Here is a 24,915-nt window from a genome sequence, read left to right on the forward strand (position 1 = left end):
TATTTTTTTTTGTTCCAAGTAGGCCTATTTTCCCTGGACTAAAAATACAATGTAAATGGAATAAAAATTAGTATTTTATCATGGAGCTCACTGGAGCTGAGTCATTTTACAAAGTACCATGAAATGGCGTTCCTGTGCCCATGATTTACCCCATTTGTTTCCTGTATTTCTTAAAATAATATTATTTATATACTATGTTTTTTTCTCATGTAAGGGAGAGGGACCTGAAGGCTTACACTGCGGCTAAGGCTTATTGTGCTTACCACTTCTATTCTGTGAGTGATTGTGTAGCCAAACGGCTGTGCTCTTGTACAGGTACAGCATGCCTAACCATGAACTTAACTCAGGCTATGGTATGAATAATGATATTGATGATATGTGAATTAATGATGGCGAAATGAGTCCGAGGTCCAACACCAAAAGTTACCCAGCAATTCTGCTTCAATTAGTTTGAGGGTAAACCTTAGAAAAAACACAACCAGGTAAGTTGTCCCAACCAGGATTTGAACCCGGGCCCGCTCGTTTCACGGTCAGACGCGCTAACTATTACTCAACAATGATGGACTATGTACCGGTACCATGTTCATTTGCATTTGTTTTTATTTACGTAAATATTATGTACAATGGGACTAACACAAAAAAAATACCTTTGTACAAAATCCACTCTATATTGACATTGGTTTGAAATTATCTATTAAAGAATGTATTTAAGACTAATTTAGAAACATTTTAAACGAATATTATCCTTGCTCCAAAAAAAGGATCCTCCCTGGTCCAAAACAGTAGGCCATAACTGAGTATATAAGGACTCGCGCTCTGAAGGGTAGAGGTTGGGATTTGCGATGGGCCACAAGCCACAAGTCATGCTACAGATGTTGCTTTGCTAATTATCCAATATAGAGTGTTGTGCACTATACAGAACTGTTACCTATTAAGTATACTGCATAATCTCAGTGATCACAGTGTCTCTAGACTGGTGTGTCATAATTTTGAGGTTTTCAATTATTTAAATACATTTTCTCTCCCATGTGTGGTGTGGGAGGATATCAGAATTCCACCGTATTTTATAGTATACATTCGACAGTAATAAATAGTGTGTTCCATTTTGTAGGTTCTCTGTACTAGATGACACTGCGTGGTTGTGTCTTGCTGTACCGAGGATCATCCAGGCTCCGCTGCCTGCTAAAGGAGCGGTATTGTGTTCTAGAGCTATGAATTCAATTTATGCTTAGTTAATTTCAGTGGATAAATATAAGTTAGACATTAATAATTTCGAGTAGTATTCTCTGAAAAAGGTTTTGTACATTAACTTTAGATAAATAGGCCTATTATTTTTATATATGTCAAAATGTCAAAAAAAAAAGTCTCAGTTATCCCGAAACATTTCTGCCTCAAGGCGAAACAAAATTCGGAGACTTAATAAGTGTGAGGAAGAATGGGAGAATCGTTTATGAAATAATAATTCGAACACTTCAGTGGCTCGATGAAGAGAAATTAGCATTGAATGCTTTGAGCGACTTACCGATAACAGAATTTGAACTTACCAGGCTCGAGTGCTGAACTTTCTCAGAGAATTATCGAATAATGAGAGTGTATTACTAGAACTAGAAAGCTTAGTCGAAAGTCAGTACGCAGTAATGGTATGTTAGCATTCCATTACGATCCAAATATTTATTATGCTCATTTGAATGATATTAAAATAGGTAAAGTGGATAAATATGGAATAAATGCAATGTAAAAAACTGGCCTATGAACCAAACGGATTATGTTGCTCTGCTAGAAAAATTCTTCCTCAGATTCAAGAGTCCTCACGACCAATTAAAAACTTATAATAATACATCATTGTGTGGAGTGTGGCATTGTATGAGGGAAGAAACATGAACATTACGGACAACGCAGTGAACAGAAACGACTAGAAGCACTTGAAATGTGGATATGGAGAAGAGTGGAGCTTGTGAAATAAGGAATGAAACTGTGCTAGAAAGAATGGGTGAAGAAAGAATAATGTTGAAACTGATCAGGAAGATAAAAAGAAATTGGCTGAGCTACCGATACTGCCTAAGAAGAAACTGTCTATTGCAGGATGCAGAGAAAGGAATGGTGAATGGAAGAAAATTTCGGGGCAGAAGAAATGAGATGATAGATAACATTAAGATACATGGATCATATGCGGAGACTAAGAGGAAAGATTGAAGAATGCTGGGTTTGCAGTAAAACACCTGCCTTGGGAAGAACACTGTGAATGAATGAGTACTAGGCCTACATTCAATATCAACACACTTTTTAAATATTATAAGGCAGTACACTACCTTATTCTAAATAGGATCGTTTGGTGCAATAGTAATATACAAAGGCAATTTAATGCAAACATTTAAAGTTCAAGGACAGGCTTATCATTTCGTTGGAAGTCATGTTCCAGCTCTCAGTTCTCACAAGTATATTTTCTTTTAGAAGCTGGCAATAACATAATGAATAGCAGTACAGTAGGGCATCGATTATTCGATTGCGGACAGGGGGTGTTCGGATACTTTATTTTTCAGATAATCTATCATTTACGAAAACAAATTTTGCCGGTGATAAAGGAGCAGCATGAAACAAAGAAACACTGATATTAAACACAAAACTGTACATAGAGTATATATTTTGTATCACACGTCTTATAAAATAACACAGAGAACTGACTAGCCTAGTTTGACAAGTTCAAAACGGTCATTAAAGTAGGCCTAAAGTTTTTTTTTTTTAAGCTTCAGAGCTGAGACTCGTTTTTTTGCAGCTAAATCTCGCAAACAGCGCTAGTAAAACTTCTACATAGTGTGTGCAAATTCAAATTTTCCGACTGGAACGCTTTCGGTTAACCGATGTTTTTAATTAATCATATGGCGAAAAGAAAATTTTGTCTGTATGGAGCCATAAGGCATATGGGCGCCTAAGTTTTGTTCACGGAGATCTGTACAGCAGTGGCGTAGCATGAAATTTTGAGCAGGGGAAGCTAACTCAAGTTGTCTTTCATGCATTACAAAAATACAGTCTTAAAATATATAGTACCTAGTCAATGTCAAGTCAGCAGTCGAAGATTGGTTGGAACATCGTAAGTAACACCAATAAGGCATGATCTCAAATGATACGTAGTAAAATATGATTTCACGATTTACACATAGGCCTATCTCTTAACAAATAGACACGTATAAGTATAACATTAGCTAACTCCCTGTCATACTTAGAGAAATCACAGTATTAGTATCATTACGTAAGTATGCGTCTGTCTTTTGGTTGTGTCCTTCATTGACAGCAAGGGAGTCGGTCATTTCTTTTTTAAATCACACTTTTGTTCGTAAGTCAGTCTTGATAATACAATTGTCCTAAAAAATTCAAGTAAATTAGTGTCAGGAACTGTTATTTCGCTCATTATTTATTATATCAGCCACAATGCACACTAACACTTCAACTGAACACAACTGACGAAAAGGGATAACTCGGAAACTACTTATTATAAATGTTAAAGCTAGCTTTCTTGCGAGCCTTGCGACTAGGGTAGTTTAGTTAAAAAGGGATTGAAAATCTGTGGGGTGGATTACACAGAAGAAACCAGTCTGCTTGGAAGCTGGTGTGTGCAGGCTTCTTGTTTACTGCTGCATCACAAATCATCCTGAGCTGCCGCATCACAATATTTAACGCGTAAATATAAATTCTATTAAAATTAATAAATAATTTTGTCCATAAACTGCAGGTTTATTGTGCAATTATTATTAACTGGGGAAGCTAAGCTTTTTAGCTTACATTGACGTTACGCCACTGCTGTACAGATCTTAGAACATCTCTTGCTGTTCCTAATGTATTGTAACTTTTATTCAACAACAATGTGACTTTTATTACTAACTTTAACCACACACCCGTCAACAATGGGTATTCCACTCAACACAGCAGTCGTTATTGCACTCCATAGAACGTCAGTGCCAATTCACGTGTATTATTGAGAAGAACAACAATGTACTCCTTATTTCAACTAATGTTCACAAAGCACTATGTACAAAACAAACTGTCAGTTCTTAGTTTACAGTTCGTTCGACTTGGCTAGTTCTTCTAGCTCACTCAAGTTCACTGGTCGTCGAACCCAAGCCTTCCAGATACAGTTCACTACACATCGAAACCACGCCTTCCGGCTGCGGTTCCCCGCACTTCGAACCCAAGCCTCCGGATACGTCGCACTCCCCTGGGTACTGCCACAGTTACGGACCCACTCAAGTTCACTGCACGTCGAACTCAGATCCCCGCCTGGTCGCTGCCACAGTTGCGGTCCTCCTCACGTCGAATCCCGGTCTCGAAGGCTGGCTTCCTTGCTCGCTCGAAGACTCCATATAGACTGTCTTCCGAAGACTAACTCGAACTCAGGTCCGCCTCGCTCGCTTCCCAAGGCTGGCTCTCTCTCTCTCGCTACTGACTAACTGGCTGACTGATTGCAACTCACAGTGTTATATTTATTTATCACGATTGTCAAGAATGTTCTGCGTCGCGAAGCCTCTGGAACCCACAACACTCGGCCTCCAGATGCTTCCTAATGTTTTCCCATGCTTTCTCCGCTCCGCGGCCCGTAGCCTTCCTACCCATTTGCTCCGCGCCGCTAGTCGGCGTCCATCAGGAACACTTCATCCTGATCAAGATGGAGTATACGGCGCCGGACATCCACCGTCGCAACGAGTCGAGTCCCAGGACGACGTCTTCAGTAATGTTGGCGACGAACATCCATATCTTCTCTTTCCCAGGGTCAGATCCAGGAAAACCTCTCTCTGGATGGGCAAGCTCTCGCCTGAAGCAATACGTAGCTCGTATCGGCGCAGCGGCGTCCTCCCAGGCAGGCCACGCACGACGTCTGGCCTGGCGATAGCGCTGATGTGCCCCTCCTAGCATCGGCCCCCTCTCTTTCCTGACTGTAGCCATATCGGTCGCAATCCCTCCTTAAGTGCCCATGTTCACCGCAGGATCAGCAGGTGGGCATTCGTCTCCGTCGCTCGGGCGAATTCGGTTGACGTCCCTCAACGTCGGTCGCCTCTTTCTCTCATTTCTAGCTAGATCGGGCGCAGTCTCTCAAGTGTCCAGGTCCGCCGCAGGAACAGCAGGTGGGCGCTCTTCGTCTCTGTCACTCGGGTGGCTTCTGTTGGCGTCCCTCAATATCGGCCGCCGTGACGCTCCTAATCCAGTGCGGTATTGCTACTTTCGCCGTCGACTTGGCCGTCTCCATCCTGAGGGCCGCCGCCAGAGCGTTGTTGATGGTGTGATGCTCAGCTAAGAGTTTGTTGTCTGATCTCGGGGTCTCGAACTCCGCTGCCGAAGGTGTAGGCGCCTCTCCAGCGACGAGGTAGGAGGTAGGCCCCTGAGGACCTTATGGGCCAGTTGTTCCACCGCCATAGCAAATTCTTGCAGGGACTCGCCTGACTGTTGGACCCTCGTTTTCAGTTGGGTCCTAAATGCTGCCGCAAATTGATGGTCACCATAACGTCCCTCCAAGGCCACCATTATCTCAGTGGCTATTCCATCTTCTGGAACGCTGTGAAATATCTCCGATGCCTGTCCCTGAAGCGCGGTCGGCAGCTGGGTAGTCTTCTCCACTGGCGTCCACCCATTATGTACCGCTGTAGCCTCGAACTGGCGACGGAAAATCACCCAGGACGTCGTACCGTCGAACTTCGGCGTCTTGACGTTCGAATGTTCGGCTGAAGGTGATGGTTACACAGGGCCACTATATGGGGTCATTAATTCTGTTGCCGAGTGTTCTCTACAAAATTGTGACAGATCGATTACGATATCGAAAATTGTGCTCACGATGGGTACCCAAGATGCTTACCTAGGAACACAAAACCAAACGAGCTTCCAGTGCATTGAGCTTTCTCACACGTTACAGTGAGCAAGGCGATGAGTTTCTTGACCATATCGTGATAGGTGACGAGACTTGGTTGTCTCACATGACACCTGAATCGAAACAGCAGTCCATGGAATGGAAGTACACTGCATTGCCAAGGAAAAAGAAATTCAAACAAACCATGTCAACACGCAAGATCATGTGCACTGTTTTTGGGACAGAAAAGGAGTCCTACTCATCGAATTCTTGCCTTGGGGTGAAACCATTAATAGAGAAACCTATTGTCAGATCTTGAAGAAGCTCCGTCGCGCAATTCAGAACAAGAGACGTGGGATTTAGATCAACGGAGTTGTGCTGCTTCATGACAACGCTCGGCCACACACAGCTCGTGACATCCAAAATCCCATGTCGAAATTTGGCTGGGAACAAATTGACCATCCCCCCAACAGCCCAGATTTGGCTCCGAGTGACTTTCATCTCTTCCTGCACCTCAAGAAATTCCTCGGTGGTGAACGTTTTGATGGCGACGATGAAGTGAAAACAGCAGTGCGGGAGTGGTTCGCATCGCAGGCGGGCGAATTCTGCAATGAGGGGATAGAAAGACTTGTGCCCGACCCGATAAATGCCTCAATAATGGTGGAGATTATGTTGAGAAGTAATTGAAGTGTGGGGAATACAATGCAACAAAAATGGTTTGTAAATATCTTCCCGTTTACTTACTACACCATTTTGGAACTTACTTTAAGAACACGCCTCGTACATTCAGCTGCACCATTTTAAAATGATGAAAGTGACGGTGGTGGAGATTGATGGTGTATCTATAAACGGAAACGGTAGAATCCCGAGAAAAAACCCTCACGACCTTGGATTTGTCCACCACAAATACAACTCTGTCTATATATTTCAAAATATATTTAGATATTTGCTTACGAAAATGGTAAAAAACAAATGTAACATTATGTAAATTCCTATGAACCAAAAATACTCTGTGCATCAACTCAAGTTTGAAAGTGAGGAAATTAAGACAATAAATTGAAGTATTCGGATCAATATTAGAGGCCGATGGAACAAGTAGGCTTATGTCTGAAATAGGAAAAGGAGTAAGTGAATAAATGAAATAACTGGAATGCTAAATTCGGTTCTATGGACTAGAAATGTTTTGAACAAAACGTAAAAAGCTTATTTATATCTCATTAATACAAAGTCACCTCTGATGTTCTGGATGATATGTACTGTACATCTATTATCAGGCAGTAGGCCTACATCTCACTGGACGGTATGTGTCAGAGGAAGATGTTTGTATACATCTGAAGTCTGATTAGTGTCATATGTTACTAGTTAGCGATGTATGCAATTGAGGGGAAAAGGAACTGGCCACCCATTATCTCCTGGCTTATTTACCTCTTAAGTGGTGCCTTGTATGACTCACTTATTAAGTTCAGACCTGTCTTCGGATAGTTGACTAAGCAATAACAACAAGAATACAAAGTACACCTATTAGTCCTAATACTGTAAGAAGCGGAAACGTGGGCAGTAGGCAGACAAAATACTCTCAGTAACCGAGATGGATTTTGTGGGAGGACTTCTCCAAGATTAAGGCAGGATAATGCTAGAAATATAAAAATAAGAGAAATTATGTATGTTAAAAAATTATAATAGAAGTGATAGAAGATTAAAATGGTTTGGATATGAGAAGAGAATGACAAGTGATGGAATACTGGTACCAAAGATTATGTTGGAGTGGGAAGCATAGACAACAGAAGACGGGGAAGACCTAATGGCTCGTTTAGACAGTACGGAATTTTTGGAAACAGGCATTTATTCGAATTGATTTCGTGCGGACAGCACTGTAGGCTTACACACAATTATTTTTTTTTTTCCGTACGTAAGTTTAACTTCATTAGTACTTTGTAGGCATTGGAAATGAATATGCCTGTGGTTCTATATTGGTTGGTAATACCAATACAGACCGGGGACATATTCACGTGCATCGTCTACGAAGTATGTAAAGAAATTAAACTTACTCATGAAAGAATCTAACCGTGTGTACACTGCTATTCGCACGAAATCGATTCGAATAAATGCCAGTTCCGACGAATTCCCGTACGTTTGAATGGAGCCTAGGAACAATGTATAAATGAGGTCCGAAGAAGTATGGGTAATTATGGAAGGTTGACCGAAGGAGACATGGAGGACAGGAAAAAGTATTGCTTTTATTATTATTATTATTATTATTATTATTATTATTATTATTATTATTATTATTATTATTATTATTATTTTCTTTTGGTAAGAGGTAGTTACGTTGTCACCATATTACTTTTTATATTTTTGAACTCATCTTCCGCAATTTGACAATCCGAGATTGACAGCTTCGAAATATGTTGCCTACCTAGAATAGATGATGGATTTGATATAAATCATTATGAGAAATTAAAATTAAGAAAGCTACAGATTCAAAATATTTCGAGTTGGAAATCAGCACGATATTGTGCTGTCGGTTCTTGGTTTGAGATTTTATTTTCCCTTCTTCTAAGATATTCATGTTTACTGTAAAGAATGCAGAAGTCTGCCATAATCATAAACTATTGTTCATATTCCTTATTTCTCAAGTGAATATAATGAAATGATTGATATTTACTATTAGAAAGGAAGGGGATACTTAAAATTATAGGCGATACAATTTTTAAGATTAAAAAACAATTTTAATGACATCTAGAAAAATGGTACAAAATTATCGATCAATTCGGTTATTAGTAAATCGAATATTAATTATTGGTCGATTCTCACCGATTGTAAGACTGTTATTTAGTTAATTTAAAATGCATAGCCCTAGGAAGAGTTTTGAAGAACATATTGTAGTGTCTTTGATGGCTACGTTTTCGTTAAAAATAACACTGAGCATTTTGCACTTGAAAAGGAGCACACTAGGTATATGTATTACAACAGTTTTACAACGAAGTCAGCGCGCGTTAAAGCGCGATTATTGCCAGTAATTAGAGCATAAGAAGTGCCCTCACCTTGAAATGTACAGGTTCTGCAAAAGATTGCTCTTCAGTGACATAAGAATGCTCATAGCGGCATACCGATAGTTGTGTTTAGAAATGTGCAGTGAAAATGGCGTTGCAATAGAAATGCGATGTAATGCAGGAATTGATAACATGTTATTCTTAGTGACTTGTGTATTTCTGGAAGCCAAGTTTAAAGAACGGCACCAAACAAAAAGCAATGTTGAGTTTTATGGTACTGTTGACTGTTACGTGAGTATTTGTATTTTGAAATTGTATACAGTGATTATTTTAACGAGTGACTGAAAGATTGTTCCATCACTGATTAACTTTATAAAAGCCTATAAGTGTTAAAAGTGCTTATAGAACAATGAAGATTATAAATACATGCGGCGATATTACGCCTGCGGTATACTGTTCAATTATCTTTCACCTTAGAGTTTTGACTTTTACCCCGATAATAAATGCCTACCCGATATTTACTGTCTTGTAATTTTGTACTTTTACAAATTTTTTGCGTACAGGCCTCTTTTATGCATATTAGTTTTGTTTTTGAAGAGAAAAACGCAATGTTTAGGACGGAATAGAGAGTTGTCTAGGAATTTGAAAGAATGAAAAGCATAATAAAAATAAACAAATTAATATTTCGAACTTTTCTGATACTTCGTCACAATTTTGTAATGTACCTACGCAGTTCCACATCCTATAGTGCACTTCGAAAAATGTGTTTGACAGCTACGTAATGACGTACACAGCTTGTGAGCATTGAGATCAATTGATGAAAATCAATGTGCAAAGAATGCACTGAACGTGACGTTCGGTTTAACAAAAATCATTTCTAGCATAGGTGTAGTTGTAAATAAAATAGTACCAGGGCACGCTGCGAAAAAGTTTATTATTATTATTATTATTATTATTATTATTATTATTATTATTATTATTATTATTAGGATAAACCCCGACAAGACGTTCTTCAAGGAAGCACGTATAAACTGCGTACTTTCAGTGGCTGTGTATTAGACGGGTAGTCTGGTTTTGACTTGTACACAGAATCTATTATAATTTGGCTTATTGAATTATAACTTTCATGGACAGTAGTATTTTATAGCTATTTTCCTGGCATGTGACCCCTTACAATGAATAATCACATTTTTAACATTTGAATAGGCCTGTGAATAAAATTTACGCTGAATGAGATATCAGAACAAGAGCTTGCCGTTTAACACTTATTGTAATCAGAATCACAGCCACAGAGATTTCAATGCAGCAAAAAAAAAAAGTCATTAAACTGAATAGCAAAAATTTCCAGAATTACGGCCGACTGAGGAAATTTGATTTAAAAAAAGGATACAGGACAAGGGTAGGGTATTATAACTATATGGAAGCTCAAGAACGCAAGTAAAAGGCTGAATAAGAGGATGGAGTGTTATATGCAGGCTTAAATGCGCAGGTAAACACTGTAGTGGTAGTGGCGGTGGTAGTAGCCTATACATTCAGTACAACTAATCCATACTTACAAAATACAACGTAGAGTAAGACTCCTATAAGACAATTATTATATTTTAAAACGTAAAATAAAGCGCAAGACGCTTCAAGGTTGCAGAAAAAAGTACCGGAGCAGTGCCCTGATACGATTACACCTCTGATTTCTAGTGATATTAACACTGGTTATAAATTTAAAAAAATACGCTTACCTTACCTCCACCTTCATATCCGATTGAGGAAATGATTTGTCACTGCCTTTATAATGATCTACATTTTCATCCATGACTACTGTATTTTTGTTAACTTTCATATGATCTGAGAATTTGGATTCGTGAACCACACGTTACAGACCAAATTTCCAGGACATTACATTATTTCCGCTATAATATTGCACAATCGCGTTAGCAACCATTTTAATCATGGTTCAGCCATGCAATTATTTGCGGGAACTTAGTCTCATGCAAAAAAAAAAAAAATGTAATAAATTGCGTTTATGATTTGAAGACGACGTCCCTCTTACTGTGAAGTGATATTTCATGGTCATGATAGCGTGTCGGTAATTGTAGGCGAGTTGAGAGGAAGGACAGTAGAACATCCCAATTGTTTTAATTCATAACAATGGTTATAAAACGAGTGTGAAGCCAAGACTTCGTGTGACATTTGACAGTAGCAAGAGCTCAACTAGAACTAAATGGTGACTTCCACAAAGACATACCGGTAATACAGAGTCAATGAAACCTCATGTTATCATTAGGCCTACTTCTTACTGTTGGATCGCTATACGCCCCGACAGGAGTGGCGGCACTCCGCAGCAGTGGGAATTTTAGTGCCAGCACGCTGGTCTCCCATTCAGGCGGCCAGGGATTCGATCCCCGGCCAGATTGTGATGGAATTTGATACGTTGCAGAGGGTTTTTCTATTGGTACTCCCGTTGCCCTCTATCATTCCATCAACACTGTCCACTTCCCTTCATTTCATCTATCATCTGCAAAAATAGGCCGGAATGAAGTCTTGTGGGTAGTACAGGTTTCCAATGTTGACATAGGAAGGGCTTGCGAGAGTCTCAGGTTTTATGAGCGTACACGTGTGCGTATGGAACCTGACTATAAGGGACTGAGGCATGATGGTTTACTTGTCAACGTGGGCTGATCAGTAAGGGTTTGGGGCTCCGGGCTCCAGGGGCTTATCAGACTCCCCTAGCTCTATCAGGGGCTAAGGTAGGATGATCCACCTGTCAGCATCGGATTTACGAATGCCACTCAGGCCACCCGTCGGACTTGGACAATCATCGCATTTGGACTAATATAGGGCGCACAATGGGACAAAGTGTTACAAATTATACAGACCCATTCCGGGTCTAGCCTTCTTAAAACCAAGCCAGATCTATTGAGAATTAACTACACACAAACAATAATTATTATTGAAGTACAGTCCCCCCCCCCAAAAAATGCGACACTGGAATATTCTGAGTCCCAAATACAAAACACTTTGCATGATCGGAGATGCAGAGCACAGATTCACATGGTAACTCGTGAGTTATTTAAATTTATTTTGTTTGGTTTGTTGTTGGAATCAGTTTCAAAACCCACTTGAAAACTGCAAGAAAAATGTTAATGTGTTGTAAATTATATATACAAGATGGGTCAAAAGTCGCTTTCCCCAAACACTTCCTTACATTTAGAGACACAATCCAACACAATAAAACAAAACAACAATAACAAGACATGACATAGGAAAAACAGTTGACTCACGAACATGGTTGTCAACCCGCTACTTATTACACCAGCTATTAGTTTATTCAAGATATGACATCTGTATATGTGTGCAAATATGAACCCTGGCAACGAATATAGGGGAAAGCGACTTTTGACCCAGCTTGTGTATCAACGAGTATCAACGAGTTGGTATATATATATATATATATATATATATATATATATATATATATATACACACACACATACACATAGGCCTTATCGTACAGTAACATCGAAATTTGAACCTTCTGAGGAGACTGACACGCCGCGCAGAAGCGAGGCCTTCTGTCTCGTCTCAGTAGTTTAAACGGCTGAGCGTATGAATTTCATGTGGAAAGGAACGAGTTCGAACCTTATGCTCTGCATTTTTTTTCTGTTTTCTGAATAATGTTACAATGGAGTTTTAGAAAGTCCTGGAATTAAACGAACTAGCGCGAGCAGAAGGAGATAGGTTGTCGATTGGGTTACTGGTCACAGCCAATATAAAATTACAAATTATGTTATGAACGATATAATGAACGCACTAACTACGAAAAATGTATAGCCTATTTTAAAAACAGGTAAATAGGACTCAGCAATATGTTTTAACGAGTAATAATTATAATTTAGAGCTTGCAATATCATGGTAAATTCGGTGATTTTTCTTTTTAATAATTACAATGAAATTTAAAATGTTTTAACAAGAACATTAAGGAATTGGTATTAAATAACAATAACAACTACATAAATACAACTACAGTATATAAACCACCGAGACGAGATGAAGAGAGAAGCATTTATCCAGCTTGTTGGTCTCACCGCAGGCAGGTGCCGTTCCAAAACACTGGCAAAGAATGTTACAGCCTGGACCATTAATGAAGACGTCTCGAGAGGGGAAACGTGAGAATGAGAGCGCTGATTTCTCCTTCTCGAGAAAACTTTGGCACATGTGGTACAGGTCACTTCAAATATTATTTTTATGACAATCGTTACACGAGATCGTGATTAACTCAATGGTCTGCAAGATTTCCGTGTTGCTTTTTAAGACTTGTGACGAAGAATAGATTGTCTTCTGTTTGATACAAAAGTCACTTGCCAATGGAAAAAACAGTATTATTTTAAAATGACAAATATAGGACCACGACAAGGATACGATAAGGATCACGACATGGACCACGAAAAGTACTACAACACGGGTAAGGGTCATGACATATTCCACGATAAAAATCACGACAAAGAACATGAGAATGACAACAAGAACCGTGATAAGTACCACGGGAAAAACAACAAGGACCATGATAAAGACTACGATATGAACAACTGTAAGGATTAAGTCCATTTCAGCGACCACGATAAGGAATATGACAGATAAGGCCAACGGCAAAAAAGGACCACGATAAGGACCATGTCATGTCATGTTCCATATCGTGATCCTTGTCTTTATCATTGTCCTTATGATGGTCCTTGATTCTTTGTCATGATCCTTAACGTGAAGTCGACCTGGATAGCGCAGTCGGTATAGCACTGGCCTTCTGTCTCGAGATTGTGGGTTCGATCCCGGTCCAGGTCGATGGCATTTAAGTGTGCTTAAATGCGACAGCCTCATGTCAGTAGATTTACTAGCCTGTAAAAGAACTGCGGGAAAAAATCTGGCACACTGGCGACGCTGATATAACCTCGGCAGTTGCGAGCGCCGTTAAATAAACCATAATTTAATTAATCCTTATCGTGACCTTGGTGCTTGTCTTGATCCCTATCGTGGTCCTTATAATGGTCGTTGGCTTTCCGTGGTCCTTATGGTCTTTGTTGTCTTTCTCATAGTCCTTACCGTGGTCCTGGTCATTGTCGTGATCCTTATGGTGGTGCTTATCGTCGTGATCCTTATCCTGACTTTTGTTGCCATTATCTTTGTGGTCCTTCTGATGACTCTTGTCTCTGTCGCTGTCTTTATTGTTATCCTTTCCTGGCCTTTATCGTTGTCCTTACCGGGATCCTTGTCATGGTCCATTCGTGATACTTGTTGTCCTTGTCGTGGTTCATATCGTGATACTTGTTGTCTTTGTCGTGATCCTTATTTTGATCATTATTGTGGTGTCTATCATGGTCCATGTCGTGATCCATATGATGGCCTTTGTTGTTGTCCATGTCTTTGTCTTTGTGTTGTGACTATTATAATGGTCATTGTTGTCTTTGTCGTGGCCCTTATTGTTTTTTCTCTTAGTGCTTATCGTGATCCTAGTCTTTGTCGTGAACCTTATCGTGGTCATTTTCATGGTTGTTAACGTAATGCTTGTCGCGGCCCATGTGATCCTGATCGTGGTCCTTGTCCTTGTCTTTGCTTTGTTCTTTTTCTTATGACCCTTCTTATCTTTGTTATGGTCCTTGTTGTGGTCCATGTCGCGAGCCTTGTCCTAGACCATGTCGTGGTCCATTTCGTGAACCTTTTCTTCGTCCTTATCGTTGTCCTTATAGCGGACTTTGTTTTCTTTGTCATGTCTTTATCGTGGTTCTTTTGTCTTTGCTGTGGTCCTTATCGTCTTCGTCATGTTCCTTATTGTGATCGTTGTTGTCTGTGTCATGGTGCTTTTTGTCTTTGTCATTGTCCTTATCATCGTCCATATGATCCTTATCGTGGTTCATATCGTTATCCTTATGGTGATCCTTGTTGTAGCCTATTTATCTTTGTTCTTGTCATAGTCCTTATAATAGTCGTTGGCCTTATCGTTTTTATCTTGGACCATGCTGTCTTTCTCATAGTCCTTATTGTGGTCCTGGTCTTTGTCGGGATCTTTATCATGATTCTTTTCGTGATCCTTGCCGTAGTGCTTGTCGTTGCCCATGTCGTGATCTTCATCATGGTCCTTGTCGTCCTTGCCTTTTTTGTTTGTCGTGGTCCTTGTTGTCTTTATTATGGTCCTACATTTGTAATTTAAAAATTAATATTGTTTTCCTTCTTTTGACAAGTAACTTTTGTGTCACACGGTATCTTCCATACTTACTTACTTACTGGCTTTTAAGGAACCCGGAAGTTCATTGCCGCCCTCACATAAGCCCGCCATTGGTCCCTATCCTGAGCAAGATTAATCCAGTCTCTACCATTATATCCCATCTCCCTCAAATCCATTTTAATATTATCTTCCCATCTATGTCTCGGCCTCCCCAAAGGTCTTTTCCCCTCTGGCCTCCCAACTAACACTCTATATGCATTTCTGGATACGCCCATACGTGCTACATGCCCTGCCTATCTCAAACGTCTGGATTTAATGTTCCTAATTATGTCAGGTGAAGGATATAATGCGTTGTGTAACTTTCTCCATCGGTATCTTCCATACTTTCATAAAAAAAAAGAAAGATCCTGGACGTAATCAGAAATCTACACCAGAACTAGACATACAACTGGTAGCATTTTGCACTGCTTTGTACTTTTGCAGTTGGGTAAAACTACGCATGCACGGTCAGACGTCTTTCTGCGTGACTACGTCGATATCGTGTGAACCACACTATAGGCTATAACTTAGACCAAAGATGTCAAAACTCCTGTATTATGTGCTCATACTACAAGCAATACAAATCCAACAAGGTTCACTTTTTAGTTAGATAAAGTTCAGTCATCGATTTTAAGGAAATGTTTTGCGGGTTCTTGAGAGCACGCAGTAGGCCTACAGGCGCTTTGACATACTACCATACTTTCGCATCACCAAGAATCGTTCATCCTTTTTTTGAAGGACTGTACATCTAAAAATTGTTTCAGAATACTGCCAATTAAGTTTACTTGTTTACTCATTACTTTAACTACCGGTACCGGTATTATATTTAGCTTACACGTTTTCTTTAATAATTACTTCACAGCTTCTCTTATCGCTGTGGATAAACCAACTCCTACAGCCGAAGCTGCGCAGAAGTTTAGAGTAGGGACAAATTGAAGCTTGCGTACACCGCCATCTTGGGGGGGGGGGGAAGCATCGCTAGCAGATAGCTGTACTGTGCAATGTTGAATGTTAAATATATGATATGTTTGATGTATCTTATAAATCAATCTGAATGGATAAATGAAAAAAAAAATCCTATTAACATTTACAACGACCGCGTTATGGACATAATCAAGCTTAGTTACCGTTAGTTTGACATGAAACGAAAGAAGACTGAAACAATTTGATACCATAACCAAAGACGTTTTATACCGGTAGTTATTTGACAACATATAGAGCGAACAGAAATACAAATGCATATTGTAGTAATAGTTCAGATGAAAAGAAAATTACTGTATTAGTATTAACTATTATTAACAAAACATTACCTGTGTAAGGCATTACATTAGGCCTATATTGTAAACACATGTTTCATTTGATGTAGACGGGAAACGAACAATTTTATTATTATTTATCCGCTTCCACACCATATAATATACACCTGTAGAATAAAAACACATACCTAATGTTTTAGTTTGAAATATAAGTAGGCCTACATGCAGTAGCTTATTATCACAGGTATAGTATGAAATAAACGTCACATGCATGAATTAGTTATAGAACTCAGGCCTAGTGTACAGAACATCTTGCCTATTGATTCATTATTATTATTATTATTATTATTATTATTATTATTATTATTATTATTATTATTATTACTATCGACTCCGTTAAATGTTGTCTTACAACGTTTTTTATGTAAAGTCGTGTTGTACAGGTAACTTTAAGCTGTGTGCTGACATCTGCTCTTTACGTGGTACTTTCTTTCAATTCGTTATTCCACGACGCTGTATTAACTATTAAATTATTTAGCATAGATGGTATTGATGATAGCGAGATGGTATTTGGCGGGACGAGGCCAAGGATTTGCCATAGATCACCTGACATTCGCCTTACGGTTGGGGATATTGGAGAAACCCAACCAGGTAATCAGCCCAAGCGGGAATCGAACCCGCGCCCGAGCGCAACTCCGGATGGGCAGGCCTTAGTCGATTGAGCTACGCCAGTAGCTCTTTATGTACTTCTATGGTCAGTTTAACAAATTTAAAATATGATTCTCGGGAGGAATCTGTGATCCATTTTCTAAAATATGTTCCTATAGTTGTAGAAAGATTGTACAAGTGTTCTACTGTTGTATCACATTGTTTACACATGATCTGTAAGAGAGACCCTGGGGTGGTAATATGCCATTATTCTCTGTCAACATCTGTATAATCATTAATCACTCTTTCACTTAAGCGGCATATTTCTTTAATCTCAGATGATGGTATGACAAGACTCTCATTATTCTTTCATTTAAAAAAAAGAAAAGAGATTTTGTTTACTGCTGGTACCGGTATGTACCATAAACTGAGTCTTTAGATTTATTAGACTATATTTTCTTAATGATTTAACAACTAAGCCAGCAATGCATACAATCACATTTTCACAATATTCTGTCATTGAGAATGATGTAAGAATGAGGGAAGTGCAATAAATGTCTGCAATAAAAAGTTCTAAAGAGTCATATCGCCTCTGATTCTCGAAACACTGTGAATTATTATTACAGTGTCTTAGGTGTTTGGAAAATACCATTGGGTACTGGTATGTAGTCATTTTTTTAGCGGACATCCCTCCCTTTGTAATATAATTTAAATAAATTAGTTACGTATTTTCTAACGTATATAAAATAACAGAAGTAAAAATATTCCATGTGTTCAGTCATAGGAAATAGAAATAAACTAATAAGTCTATTTATGAGCAATATAAGGCGTTTATATTAAAAGCAATGCTTAGTTACAGTATTTAGATTTACTTATTATACGTTAGAAAATACGTAAATAAGTTTAGTTACATTACAGTGAAGGGGGATCACTGCTAAGAAAACTCCTATATACCCAATCAGTAGCGGCCGGTGATCGAAATCCTCGGTGAGGCCAGATGCAACTAGTTTAAGTGCCTCCGATAGAAAATGTTTATTTATGATATTAATTATTGTTATATTATTAATATCATGATTACTGTATTATTATTATTATTATTATTATTATTATTATTATTATTATTATTATTATTATTATTATTCTATTATTATTAGCCTACTATTGATGAAAAATAATGTCACTCACCAAATAAGCTGTTATGCTGCGAGTTTCAGTGATTGTTTCAGTGTGATGAAGCAACCCACATTATGTGTTGAAAATCCCCTCCTTTCTGTTCTTTTTATTTTTTTTTCCCTTGACAGCAACGAACAAGGCCAACAGAGAAGTTTATTTTACACCACATTACCACTTCACCATTTATGTTGCCCATACCAGGATGCAATAGAAACTCGCGTTTTAAGATTATCTGTCAGAAAAATTGTCAGCGAGGTCGTAGGTATCTCGGTAGTCTCTCTCTTTATTTAAAACTTCCTTTCTTTCAATATTATTTCTTCTTGAAAAAAAGGACACTTTAACAATGAATTAACTGCACCAGCATTATTTCTCGCATTTGTTTCTGTTTATATTTTCCCGAAACACATAACAACATTGGCCCAGATTCACTACTGTACTACGAATTACAATAGTACAACACCCTCGCTTAAGTCATAAACTGAGACATAAGGAGAGGGAATAGTGTGGTCTCTGCCTGCCAAAGAGCTGGAATTTGTGTTATTTATGACCTATTTAGGAAGACAAGTCACCATTGCTATTCCCGCCCCACTCTATCCTTGAGGCCGGCCCATGGATGTGAGGAGTGAAACCTGACCAGGCCATGAGGCCAGACGAATTGTGCCTCGGCTACAACGTTTTAAGCGCAAGCTCAAACCCCGCGAAAATACAGGAAATTCAGAAGACAGACCCGGCACGAACGATTCTGGCCTCGGGAACAAATTTTACTGCAAAACAGGTCTATATACATCACAACCAGACCCGGCACGAGCGATTCTGGCCTCAGGAGTAAATTTTACTGCAAAACAGGTCTATATACATCACAAAGTTTTAAAATGCTTCTACAGCGATATATGCTTCATTGAAATAACTAATACATTATATAAAAACACAAAATTTGATTTCTGTTAAGCCAAGTGACTGAGGCCCGGCCTCACTTGCCTCAGTCAATCAGCCGCCACTGTACCCAATGGTATTTTCTGAACTCCGAATGCTTTTTAGAAACAATCATTTGTGCTCCCCAAAATGGCGTCACGCGAACCTGCGCGAGAGGTTTCAAATTTATACATGGCACCAGTGCAATTGTGTGTCTAGATATTTAACTACAACGTCTTTGGGATAAACCAAAGATGTGTCGGAATTTGTTAAAATCTTCTTTCAGTTTTAGCTTAAACCTATTTATTTATTTTTGTTTCACGTCCGTGGTGCTCAAAGGAAAACTCAATAGTATTTTACTAGTACTAATCTATTATTATTATTATTATTATTATTATTATTATTATTATTATATACAGGATGGATTAAAAGTCGCTTTCCTCAAACACTTCCTTACATTTAATTATATTCAATTTACATTTGACTACACATTTCTTTACAGATTTTGTTCAAAATGGAGGCCCTGTTTCTTGATACACAATGTGTTCTTACTGTGTTCCACCAACGCTGTAGCACAAAACACGTTATTCTGTGGTTAATTTGCGTTTCATTGCAAGAAACTGGCAGTTATTGCATAGAGACGCAACCCAACACAATAAGACAAAACAGCAACAATAACAAGACATGCCATCGGAAAAACAGTTTACCCACGAACGTGGTTGTCAACCCACCACTTATTACACTAGCTATTCGTTTATTCAAGTTATGACATCTGTACATGTATTCGAGTATGAAACCTAAGAACGATAGTCGACCTGGTTGGCGATTTGATATAGTGCTGGCCTTCTATGCCGAAGGTTGCGGATTCGATCCTGGACCAGGTCGATGGCATTTAAGTGTGCTTAAATGCGACAGGCTCATGTTAGTAGATTTACTGGCATGTAAAAGAACTCCTGCGGGACAAAATTCCGGCACATCCGGCGATGCTGATATAACCTCTGCAGTTGCAAGCGTCGTTAAATAAAACATAATATTAATATTTCATATATATATATATATATATATATATATATATATATATATGAAAAGGCTGAAATCCCATAAGGGCAATGTCTCCTCCAATAGTGTAGGGTGGGCTGGAGGTCTACCAACTTGGGGAGTCAGTCCAAGAGAGCTTACACTATACAAAACACATAAACTATACTGTAAAATGAAGATAAATAATTAATTATTTGATATGTGCTTTGACTGAGATTTTATAGTGGTTTATGATGTTTTCAGTGCAGGTAGCTTCTATTATTCATTTGTTGCACTACATGACCAGTAAAATGAAAAGCATATATCTAGTCAATCATCTAAACATTTATAGAAATTAAAAGGAAAGTATGTAATTTTCAGGTAATTTTAAGGTAACTGTAACTTGCAGACAATTTTATTTATAAAATTCTCTTTGAATTTCTGCAGTATTATTGTTTTCACTACCGGTAACAAAAAACACTTATTACAACATAGACCTCACAGCTAGCTGAGTTATTTACTATAGTATTACACCATACCTACTTAACATAATTTACTCATAAACTAATCCACTCAATAATACCACAATCATGACAAAATGGTGAACAATTGACGTAAATCATTGCCATCTACTGCACATGTGTGATCTTTCTTCTCTATGGACATGCCTCGGACGAAAATACTATCAGCAATAAATTTATTTTATTTTTGTAATGATCCATTGTATTGAAGTTGATGTAATATGATTTCAGTTAAACTACAACTAAAGATATATTCGGTTCTATAATGTTTATCGACGATTTGTGAATTCCAGTTGTCAATCTTTCTCCAGTCATTGTTCATTTGGAATGTGTCTCACTTCCATGATTTCTGTATATGGACGAATCTCTCAAATGTAGCATATTTCCAAACTCAGAAATTGTGAAAGTAAAATATTCGTAAAAAAATTTGGAATTGTAAAGAGCTTATTTTAAAATAAGTGATATTAACACAACTACGATCTTTTGCAGATGTATAGGTGGTTTCTTCAGTATCAGTCTTCAAGTTTTATCAGAAAACACAGATTCAAAACCGCAGTCATGCCGTTTTTCTATTGCAGATGACAAAAGTAAGTTTCAACATTAGAAATAAACTATCGGAATATGTATAATAAGACTTTCTTCTGTTAAATTCTAACGTACCTTTTTTACATGTTTCGACCTATTTATGGGTCATCCTCGCAGTTAAACGTTAGAATTTAACACAAGAAAGTCTTATCATATATATTCTGAAGTGATACAGTTTAAAAGTTGTGTAATCAAGAAGTAAAATAAACTATATCAAGCATAAGAAATAGGGAGCTTTACAACAGTTTCATATTTCTGTCAGATGTATCCAGATCTGGAATCGAAACTGAGAGTGGCAATATGTCAGTAACACCTGCGCCTCTGGTGTCTAATAAGTATTACTCTCAGCAGTGTTCTTGCTCTGAGGAGTTGGAAGGTACCTGTTATAGTAAAGAAGAGTGCCATCAGCGTGGAGGCAAGCCTCGCAACAACTGCCCAAATTCAGACCTCAAATGCTGCATATGTATGTATCATTTGCATGCCTAGTTCTTTTCTCTCTTTAATAAGTACCGGTTTATTTGCACTTTCCTTCTGTGGTGTTTATGTCATAGCATGAAGGGAGGTTTAGATTAGTTTACATTTGGACGTCAATCTGTTTCCTTTCCTACCTACATCCCAAATCACCTAACATTATTTACTTACAAGGGAAGTACCCCAGCTCGAACGGCTAAAACCGAGTGTAAATGCGTTTAAAATACAGAGCTGTGCTTGTTCTACCACCCATCAAGGTTATTTATCTGTAAAACTCCGCAGCTGCGTACAATCAATGATTGAAGAATAACGAATAATGACTAGAGAAGCACAAATCGCTGAAGAAACAACACCGTGTAACAGACAGTTATGACAAGCAGATCCACAAAATACATAAATGAGGTATTATGTGGCAAGAAGCTACAGGACATTTGCTTTAAATTATATATGAGTATAGGGTATTTCAAAAGTCAGTTCAAACATTAAACTGCTATAAATATTATAATGAGATAGGGAAAAAACAAAAACATAACAGTGTTGGGCAACAACGGGGTTTACGAAACATTGGGAATATGTTCGGCGTTCTCTTGTTCAACGTACAGCATTCTGTCTGCTACACCGTGCACAGCATTTTGCGGATAATGTCTTGGAATAGTGGCACTTTCCAACAATGTGACCTCCGCGATCTCCAGATTTCAATCCGGCCGACTTTTGGTTGTGGGGTTACCTTAATGAACGAGTTTTCCTGACACATCCAACAACCCTACTACAACTGAAAGATGCCATCTCGCAAGAAACTGCCAATGTCCCAAGACATCTGCAAAATGCTGTGCATGGTGTCGCAGAAAGAAAGCTGTATGTTGAACAAGAGAATGCCGAACATATTCCCAAAGTTTTGTAAACCCCGTTGTTGCCCAACATGTGATGTTTTTGTTTTTTCCATATCTCATATTATAATATTTATAGCGGTTTAATGTTTGAACTGACTTTTGAAATACCCTATACTCATATATAATTTAAAGCAAATGTCGTGTAGCTTCTTGCCACATAATACCTCATTTATGTATTTTGTGGATCTGCTTGTCATAACTGTCTGTTACACGGTGTTGTTTCTTCAGTGATTTGTGCTTCTCTAGTCATTATTCGTTATTCTTCAATCATTGATTGTACGCAGCTGCGGAGTTTTACAGATAAATAACCTTGATGGGTGGTAGAACAAGCACAGCTCTGTATTTTAAACGCATTTACACTCGGTTTTAGCCGTTCGAGCTGGGGTACTTCCCTTGTTAGTGTCGTTCCTTCTGTGGATTTTAAAGACATGCAGAACATTAGTAAGAATGCTAGATTCAAACGTCTATTTTCGATTTGAGCATAGAAACTGTTGAAATCTTACAGGCTTATGGGTTGTATAGCAGGAAATTTGAGTGAGAAATGATCAGTAAATTTTGCCGAGAGCTCTTTCATTCAGAAACGGGATTCTTTTACTTGTAAAAGCTGTGTCACAGTGCAGGACCTCCGACTTTACTTCCTTCTAAAGAAAGCCTATAGCATTCATCCATGGTTAAACTGCTTAATTTCGAATTCCAATCATCCCTACCACTGAGAATGAAACTATGCATGGAATCGACTCTCTGTTTCAGAATTCGTTTTTGATTTCATCTCCAGGGAGAGCGATAGACAAATGAAGAGCAGATATATTTCAGTTGTCAGTCAGCAAAGGATTGTGACAAGTCATGGCGTTGCATTTGAATGTGGGAAGCTATTATTTGTGATAACTGGGTAAATAAAATATTACCCCCTTCGTAAAAAAGAACGTGGGGGCTATTTCCCAATTGTTTTGAATAGCCACACATAACTGATCCGATACATTAGTGAAAAATCAGGTTTTGCAATATTGCCCTGAAGATGGAACTTGTGGACAGTCTCGAAACATTGAAGATGTAAGGTCCCAGCTATTCTTCTAAATAATTCTATATTTCTTATATTTCTGTTCACACCATTTCAACATATTATATAATTTTATCTCATAAAATAAAACTGCCACACTAAAAACAGAATAGAATGAACTAGAACAGAACTGTAGGCAGATTAGCTGTAATATTTCAGTCCCGAGAGACCATTACGCCTTACAGCTTTTACACCGAACTGGTGGGGTTACTGAAAGAATCCTGGAAATTTAATCACAAATCCTTTTGTTGACATCATCTGCCTCGGGATTTGACACCAAAGAATTAATAACTTTTGAGGCTTAATTAATCATATCTGTAGTTCATGTGTTGAGCAGTGTCTTCTTCTAAACCTACAAAGGCTATAGTTAAGCTTCCTTCTGAGAGTTCCCTCCTTTTCATTTGTTTCCTAAGGGTACAATGACTCTAAAGTTATATAGAAAAGTTGGATTTCTATACTCAAAAACCCTATTTTATAAAACAAAAGTGTCTGATTTATGTGTATATATCCTAAAAATCTTGACAATAATTTACAAATCAATTAAAATATTAGAGGAATGTTTTCAAAATATTATTTTTTAATTGGAAATTGAAATTAACTAGCACTTAAGTTGAGATGAAGTAAAACAATTTTCTTTGTGGGAAACTTTAAATAATATAATCATCATTATGTATAATCATAATAAGATATAGTATTAATTAGAGACTACTTTGTTTTATAGTTGAGCTGTCTTGTGGGGATGTATCTTCAGAAAGAATAACTTACTTCCAGTCGCCCGAATTTCCAGCCCATTCTATTGGTACTCTAGCATGTGATTATGATGTCGCTATCCAGGAAGACACTTGTGCTGTACGGTGAGAAAATACAATTCCTATATTAAATTTATTCATAATTTACTTTCTGTATTGAAATCTCATGCATTATTCTCCTAAAATAATTAATGTTCACCTTTCAGAGTATAATCCTTTTAATTGATTCATAAGATAACTTTTGTGCGATTTTGGACCCTTTAAATGCCAACATATCAGTCTTCTTATTGCTATCTATCTCGTAATGGGCTGAAATCAAAATGGGAAATTACCAGTATCAACAACACTAAAACTATTCGCTCTTGCTATTTTTAGATTCCTAAACTGGCCATGATTGCCTGGTCAATCTATCTACGTAAAATTGAATTACTATCATCATCATCATCATCATCATCAATATATATATATATATATTTTTTGTTCTGAAGAGGAAAAAATGGACATGAAACATATCAGATCTTGTCAGCATTGACGATGTATCCAAAGATTGTTATAAAATATTGGGA

The 24,915-nt window shown here is 38.0% G+C and overlaps 1 protein-coding gene across 1 annotated transcript in view; it reads left to right on the top strand.

The window, feature by feature from the left end:
• Positions 1–8,964: 8,964 nt before the first annotated feature.
• The window catches only part of LOC138694462 (uncharacterized), a 53,420-nt gene continuing 37,469 nt past the window's right edge, over positions 8,965–24,915 (top strand). The window contains exons 1-4 of the mRNA XM_069818196.1: positions 8,965–9,114; positions 21,087–21,184; positions 21,445–21,645; positions 24,322–24,454. Of these exons, the coding sequence (XP_069674297.1) occupies positions 9,083–9,114; positions 21,087–21,184; positions 21,445–21,645; positions 24,322–24,454 (464 nt within the window). The 5' untranslated portion in view covers positions 8,965–9,082. The remainder of the gene's footprint in view (positions 9,115–21,086; positions 21,185–21,444; positions 21,646–24,321; positions 24,455–24,915) is intronic.

The sequence above is a fragment of the Periplaneta americana genome, chromosome 2 (genome assembly GCF_040183065.1).
Source record: "Periplaneta americana isolate PAMFEO1 chromosome 2, P.americana_PAMFEO1_priV1, whole genome shotgun sequence".
NCBI lineage: Eukaryota > Metazoa > Arthropoda > Insecta > Blattodea > Blattidae > Periplaneta > Periplaneta americana.